At 43.3% G+C, this 7,955-nt stretch overlaps 1 protein-coding gene across 1 annotated transcript; it reads left to right on the plus strand.

Moving 5' to 3' along the window:
* Positions 1 to 932: 932 nt before the first annotated feature.
* Positions 933 to 5,021, plus strand: LOC139829854 (beta-glucosidase 7-like). The gene is made up of 11 exons (XM_051322843.2): positions 933 to 1,245; positions 1,465 to 1,523; positions 2,232 to 2,307; positions 2,412 to 2,483; positions 2,576 to 2,663; positions 2,942 to 3,185; positions 3,499 to 3,614; positions 3,704 to 3,921; positions 4,007 to 4,038; positions 4,159 to 4,261; positions 4,444 to 5,021. Exons 1-11 carry the CDS (start codon positions 1,020 to 1,022, stop codon positions 4,722 to 4,724), a joined length of 1,515 nt encoding a protein of 504 aa, XP_051178803.2. The 5' UTR covers positions 933 to 1,019; the 3' UTR covers positions 4,725 to 5,021.
* Positions 5,022 to 7,955: the final 2,934 nt, after the last annotated feature.

The following is a 7,955-nucleotide window of genomic DNA, read 5'->3' on the forward strand; positions in this document are numbered from 1 at the left end:
GTGAAGTTCGCTGACGGAGCCTTCTGAAACACGGCACTGCAGCCAGTGAGCCAGATTGATGGGTACATGCATCCGGCTGGTCAACGTCTTGGCGCGAGGAGGAACCGTAGGACCGCCACCATTATTTGCGAGTCAGTTCGGCCCCCAGTCCGCCAGTCATCTCCTTGCCGGATTGACTGAAGAGGAAGGAGGGTATCGAGAAATTGTTGCTTTTGTGATTGAGAGGAAACCATTGATAAACTAAGTAATAAAAGTGGTTGTGTACATCAATTGATGCGAGGCCGGTATCCCCATTTTGGAAAAAAAAAACAGTTTTCTCTATCGGATGGGGACGTCTTAAAAACTGACTTTTGGAACCTTTTTTTTTATTATTATGAGGATTTTAGTGGAGATGCTTTTGTTTGCGTGTTTACTCCCAGGTAGATTTTTGAAACACATTTAAGATACTAATCAACGGTAGCACGTGTTCGATCTGTACTACCCTGCCTAGCATTGAACAACAAATCAATGGCATCACATGTCCGATTGGTACTGCCTGCCTAGCCAGTGCATATGCAACATGGATTCGTGCCGCCCAGATCGACAACCCGTCGACGAAAACTCTGTTCCAAGGTACGCACGCACGGTCGAACCGGGAAAACATCACCGCCGCGGCCAGGTTCGCCGGAACCTCCCTCCGATTCCCGGAGGAAGAAGGCCCTCGTCACCCACCCGGCAGGCGTGAACTGGCAATCATTTCCGTTTCCCTGGGGACACCCCATGCGCGCGGCGTTATCGCCTTGCACGCGGCGGTGTCAGTCCCATCCCGGAATAGCCCAATCTCGACACCGCGCACAGCCAAATCCCGCGTCCAAAAAGATGCTCCGCTCCACCGCACCGCACCGGCAGCTGCAGCTGCAATTATTAGGACGCGCGCGAGCGCCCACAAATAGGAGTGCCACCGCACTGGCAGTAGCAACACTGAGAAGTGAGAAGCCACCATTGTCTGGGTGGGTGTGAGATCGAGCTGGGCGCGCGAGATGGCCGCGAGGTGCCTTCTGCTGCTCGCGCTGGTGGCCGCGTACCATGGCGGAGGAGCCTGCGTGCGTGCCGCCGCCGGGGCGAACTGGCTCGGTGGGCTGAGCCGGGCGTCGTTCCCCAATGGCTTCGTCTTCGGGACGGCGACCTCGGCGTTCCAGGTCGAGGGCATGGCGGCCGGAGGCGGCCGCGGGCCCTCCATCTGGGACGCGTTCACGCACATCCCAGGTGACCACATTCATTCCATTTGCTGCTCACCACTTCCCTTCTTCTTTTCGCCTGCGCTGCTCTCTGAGCTACAGGATTTTAGGCAGCTTTTTGGACTTAGATTTTAGGCAGCTGAATACTGGACTTAGAATTTTAACTGAGATTCCAAGTGTGTTGTTCTTTTTTCATCAAGATGCATGATCCACAGTAACATTTTTTGCTCTGTGTTGCGATGAACAGGGAAGATTGCAAGAAATGAAAATGCAGACGTTACAACAGATCAGTATCACCGCTACAAGGTAATATACTACAATGTTCAAATTAAGCAGAGACATCTGGTCGTTCAGTTGGCTAGAGGTGTGAGTGCGTGCCCAACTCACCTGTGTTTGAGGCTTAGCTTCCACGAGGTGGTTACTCCGTTGGTTGAGTTTTTGCCGGTTTCCTTGATTTAACCGCGCGTTGTATGGTTCATCGTCAAAAAAAGAAGTTTGTTTTAAGCCCACGGGCTACCTGCTACTACATGAGTAAATCAGAATTACTTACCCCTTCTATATTAAAAATAATAGCAACTTGCAGTAGCAATAGCTAGCAGATTCTGTATCTAGGTGTTCTCTGTTCCTACTACAAAGATAAACAGCGTCCAACTCTCCATAATTTAAATTTTATTGGAACCTTGTAGGCTGCTAGTTTCTCCATGTAAAAAAAATTGGTCGAATGGTTATGTTCAATTTTTTCTCTTTAAAATACTTCTTGAAAGGTAGCTATCAGTGAAGAGATGGCTAACCAAGCTTTCTGTAAGTAGAATATCCTTGCCCATTTATGTAGTGGAACTCACAGTTCACAAAGCGCATATGAATGACATCTTCCAATATTCATTATTGACTGTATATGCTATCGAGTAGAGGGTGTGCATACCTTTCTTTTGGAGAACATTAAATTAATATCTGCATTATAGTTGCGAGAAAGAACTACAGAGCATGACGTTTGATCCGTTTATGCTGGCACAGGAAGATGTTAATCTCATGAAGGGATTAAATTTCGATGCCTATCGGTTTTCTGTCTCATGGTCCAGAATCTTCCCAGGTATGCAAAAGGCAAACTTGGTACATTAACTCTGGTATTTGTTTTTTTTTTTTTTTACTGAATGCAACCTATTGCCACCACTGATTCGTCATTGATTTCTGTAGACGGTGAAGGAAAAGTTAACGAAGAAGGTGTAGCATACTACAATAATCTGATAGACTACCTGCTTCAGAAAGGTACAGCATAACTAAGCATATATTTCGATATCTGAAACTTCCATGGGATCCTGACTACATTGATATCTGATGTTTCTGCGAAAACTAAACAGGCATTACTCCTTATATCAATCTTTACCACTATGATCTCCCTCTTGCACTTGAGAAGAAGTACGGAGGCTGGTTAAATGCGAAGACGGTGTAAGTCAAACAAGAATTTTGTATTTCTATCTACTCATGTTTTAGATTTGACTTCTCATTTCAGTGTTATTGGAGATTCAATAGTTTGGAATTAGAATCATACGTGTGAAAACTAAATGTTTTTGATGAGTTACTAGCTATTATCTGTAAATTCTTCACTAAAATGCACTACACACAAGCAATCTATGTATGTGCCTAGTAAATTTTATCGAAAAAAATGTGACTGGTAAATGCAGCATGTTATACCTCTGACGTGACATACTATTGTTGTTTTGTAGGGAACTATTCACAAACTATGCTGACTTCTGTTTTAAGACATTTGGCAATCGAGTAAAGCACTGGTTTACATTCAACGAACCACGGATAGTTTCGCTCCTTGGCTACGATATAGGGACCAATCCTCCTCAAAGGTGCACCAAATGTGCGGCTGGTGGAAATTCCGCGACAGAACCTTACATTGTTGCTCATAATTTTCTCTTAGCACATGGTTATGCAGTTGCAAGGTACCGAAGCAAGTACCAGGTAATTTTTTACTTAAACAAATCAGTGTATATTATAATTTTATCAGCTTTCAGGAGTGTAGTTGGAACTATTTTCTCTTATAAAAGCAAGTGTGACAGGTTCAATGTGCATTAATCGTGGAACAATGCCCCCCAAAATGATTTCATTTTAATTAGTGTGTCTATATCAATGAATGTATTAGTATCCTCACCCCAACCCATGAATGATGAGTAATCTTGAGATATCAGATATGTATGGCTTGGCAGTTGCCATGAACATCATTCTTTGCAGACTGCTGATGGAATAATGATTGAATAAAAATTGAAAATTGTAGGCAGCTCAGAAAGGAAAGGTTGGAATAGTTCTGGACTTCAATTGGTACGAGCCTCTTACAAACTCAATTGAAGACCAAGCAGCAGCACAGAGAGCCAGAGACTTCCATATTGGTTGGTAAGGCCATGCAAGTAAACTCTGGCAAAGAGTTTCAGACTAAAAGAGTATATCAATGCTAATAGCATCAACGGTTGCACTGGATGCAGGTTTGTTGATCCTTTAATAAATGGACATTACCCACAAATAATGCAAGACCTTGTGAAAGAGAGGTTGCCCAGGTTCACTCCTGATCAAGCTAAGGTGGTCAAGGGCTCAGCAGACTATATCGGGATCAATCAATACACTGCTAGTTACATGAAGGGACAGAAATTGCTGCAGCAGACGCCCACTAGCTACTCAGCCGATTGGCAGGTTACTTATGCATGTGAGTTTCTGTCTCAACCTGTAGGTTATGCATCAATATATTATGATAAATATTGGGATTCATCTTTTATGGCGTAATTTTGCAGTTGCGCGTAATGGCAAACCAATTGGACCTAAGGTATATATATATGTAGCTCTTAGGTGCAACCTTTTTCGGTTTTGGTTTCTTTGACCACTCCATATTTGCATTCATTAAGTTCAAAATTAACATGAAAAATCCTTGTCGATGCCCTTACAGGCGAATTCCGATTGGCTTTACATCGCTCCGTTTGGGATGTACGGATGTGTGAATTACATCAAGCAGAAGTATGGTAATCCAGCGGTCGTCATAACTGAAAACGGTACTGGATACAGCTCCATTATTATCCGGTTTTCAACTTCATACCTATCAATAATCATCTTGTCAAACATATACTAATCTTGTGTTTTCTGGGGCATATTCCCACCTTAATCTAAATATGCCCTCTCTCCTGCCGGTTGCTCCAAAAAAAAAAATATACTAATCTTGTGACCATATCGGCAGGAATGGATCAACCTGGGAACCTCACCCGTGATGAATACTTGCGTGATACGACAAGGGTTCGGTTCTACCGGAGCTACCTCAACGAGCTAAAGAAAGGCATCGAAGATGGTGCCAACGTGGTTGGCTACTTTGCATGGTCTCTCCTGGATAACTTCGAGTGGATCTCTGGATACACATCCAAGTTCGGAATCGTATACGTCGACTTCAACAGCCCCTCGCTAGAACGGCACCCGAAGGCGTCGGCCTACTGGTTCAGGGATCTGCTGCAGGGCAAACACTGATGGACTGCCTGTCAGTTCACGTAATGTTATCATAATCCTGTTGAGTTTTTCCCTACCATTGCCCGGCCCCTTGGCATCAGAATTCAGAGCCAGCTCTGTTCTCTGGAGTATCACGCTGCAGTGTTTTCTTGATGGTTGGACTGGATTACTTGATAAAAAACTTTCATGTGACAGGCATTTCAATATTGTCCACGGACCACAACTGATGACAGTGAAGTGATAGCTCATATGTTTAATTTGTTTCGACTTCTCGTGCGAATTTCAAATCTTAATATATTCTATGCTATTGATGGAAAATGGTAAGAACCAAAAGTGTCTTATTGTGAACATACATCATATCGCATTAACTTCTTTCATTATTTTATCATGCGCACCATTAGGTTCTGTATAATTTTTCAATTTTATATTGCCATGCCAAATTTATTCATGTTTGAGAAACAAGGTTCGACACTTCATGGTTATACCATCACAATCTAGCCAGATATCTTAAAAACTATGCCGATCAATACCAACATCACTCGCGCAAAAAAGTACGTATATCCTCCTAGAGTTTGAATTAATCAGCGGTATTCTAAAAAAACATAACTAGTTGACTTCTTGCCTTCTAGGCATACACGGACTAATTAAAGCTTCTACCAATCACACTTCAAGTGAAGTTGAATCTTAATGCGCTTGGAATACTAATGTGACTAAAATTTTGCATGCATGACTATGGATGTGCATTATGTTAACATGTGCGATGAAAGAAATTTGAGGGACCATAGCAACACACGAGACAAGTAACCGAGAACAACAACTAAGAAAAATAACAACCAACCATATAACAAACAAGCAGGTACGAATACAACCTAGAGTGAGCCCATCGAATGGCTCGTAGCATAAAAAGCAGATAGTGAGTTGAACTTAGTTGGCGTATTCCCTATGGGAACTTAATGGCGCAGGTGTGTATTACCTTGAGATGCTTACCTTGGTATGCGTCTAGATCTCCATTTCACAGGGTTTTCTTCTATTTTCTATGAAACCAAATATTATTTATAACTTTATTATTTCGATCTCCGTTATCTGATAATGATTATAAAGATACAACATCATCATGGATTTAGACACACCTTAATACCCAATCAATCACTACCAATTTAGGTAGAGATAAATTGATCACGGACAAAACACACACACACATAGATCTACATTATCCTTGAAATTGCAATACCCACCATCAACGCCAGCATAACGACACCACACAACGCAAGCTTGATTGTCACCACAGCTGATATCGGAATGTTTCTCTTCGCACGGATGCCCTTCAATCATGTCTATGAAAACAAAATCAATGTTGTATTAGATGATATAAAGACCAAAAAATCTAAGCAAAACATTGGAGTATCATACTGATGACCCACAAGTATAGGGGATCGCAACAGTCTTCGAGGGAAGTAAAACCCAATTTATTGATTCGACACAAGGGGAGACAAAGAACACTTGGAAGCCTTAACAGCGGAGTTGTCAATTCAGCTGCACCTGGAAACAGACTTGCTCGCAAGGGTTTATCAGTAGTAACAGTTTTATAGCGATAGCGATAGTGAAATAACAGCAGAGTAACAGAGACAGCAGTAGTGATTTTAGTAAACAGCAGGATTAAAATACTGTAGGCACGGGGACGGATGACGGGTGTTGCATGGATGAGAGAAACTCATGTAACAATCATAGCAGGGCATTTGCAGATAATAATAAAACGGTGTCCAAGTACAAAGCAATCAATAGGCATGTGTTCCATATATAGTCGTGCGTGCTCGCAATGAGAAACTTGCACAACATCTTTTGTCCTACCAGCCGGTGGCAGCCGGGCCTCAAGGGAAACTACTGGATATTAAGGTACTCCTTTTAATAAAGTACCGGAGCAAAGCATTAACACTCCGTGAACACATGTGATCCTCACATCACTACCATTCCCTCCGGTTGTCCCGATTTCTGTCACTTCGGGGCCATTGGTTCCGGACAGCGACATGTGTATACAACTTATAGGTAAGACCATAAACAATGAATATCATGATGAAACAATAACATGTTCAGATATGAGATCATGGCACTCGGGCCCTAGTGACAAGCATTAAGCATAACAAGTTGCAACAATATCATCAAAGTACCAATTACGGACACTAGGCACTATGCCCTAACAATCTTATGCTATTACATGACCAATCTCATCCAATCCCTACCATCCCCTTCGGCCTACAGCGGGGGAATTACTCACACATGGATGGGGGAAACATTGCTGGTTGATGTAGAGGCGTTGGCGGTGATGGCGGCGATGATCTCCTCCAATTCCCCGTCCCGGCGGAGTGCCGGAACGGAGACTTCTGGCTCCCGCGACGGAGTTTCGCGATGTGGCGGCGTTCTGGAGGGTTTCTGGCGACTTCGACTTCTCTCCAGGCGTTTTTAGGTCGAGGCCGATAAGTAGTCCGAAGGAGGGCGTCGGAGGCCGGCCGAGGGGGCCACACCACAGGGCCGCGCGGGCCCCCCCTGGGCCGCGCCGCCCTATGGTGTGGGGCCCTCGGGCCTCCACCTCAATTGTCCTTCTGGCTCCGTTAGTTTCCTGGGAAAATAGGGCCTTCTGCATAAATTCCGAGGATTTTCCCGAAAGTTGGATTTCTGCACAAAAACGAGACACCAGAGCAGTTCTGCTGAAAACAGCGTTAGTCCGTGTTAGTTGCATCCAAAATACACAAATTAGAGGCAAAACAATAGCAAAAGTGTTCGGGAAAGTAGATACGTTTTGGACGTATCAACTCCCCCCAAGCTTAGCTTATTGCTTGTCCTCAAGCAATTCAGTTAACAACTGAGCGATAAAAGAACTTTCACGAACACATTTGCTCATATGATGTATATATTCTCATGCAATGGCTAATACTCGAGCAGTTCATAATGAGATATATGCAAATAAGATCATCTAACAGCTATGTCAATCATGGAGAGGTACCAACAATTAATAAGAAGCATCATGAATCATGTTTATAAGCAAGATTGCAATGTTCATAAGAGAGTATGATAAAGTGGTATCTCGCTTGCCTGTATTTGATTGGCAAAACATAAATGCCCGGGCGCCTCTGGAGTTCATAGAAAGACTAGAAGTAGTGATTGTCAAAAGATAAATGCATCAAAGTTATACCACAATCAATCATATTTTGAGACAAGCATATTATACTAAGAATGACAGTTGTGCTCTCAAGATAG

This window comes from Lolium perenne, chromosome 4 (genome assembly GCF_019359855.2).
Source record: "Lolium perenne isolate Kyuss_39 chromosome 4, Kyuss_2.0, whole genome shotgun sequence".
NCBI classification, from domain to species: domain Eukaryota; kingdom Viridiplantae; phylum Streptophyta; class Magnoliopsida; order Poales; family Poaceae; genus Lolium; species Lolium perenne.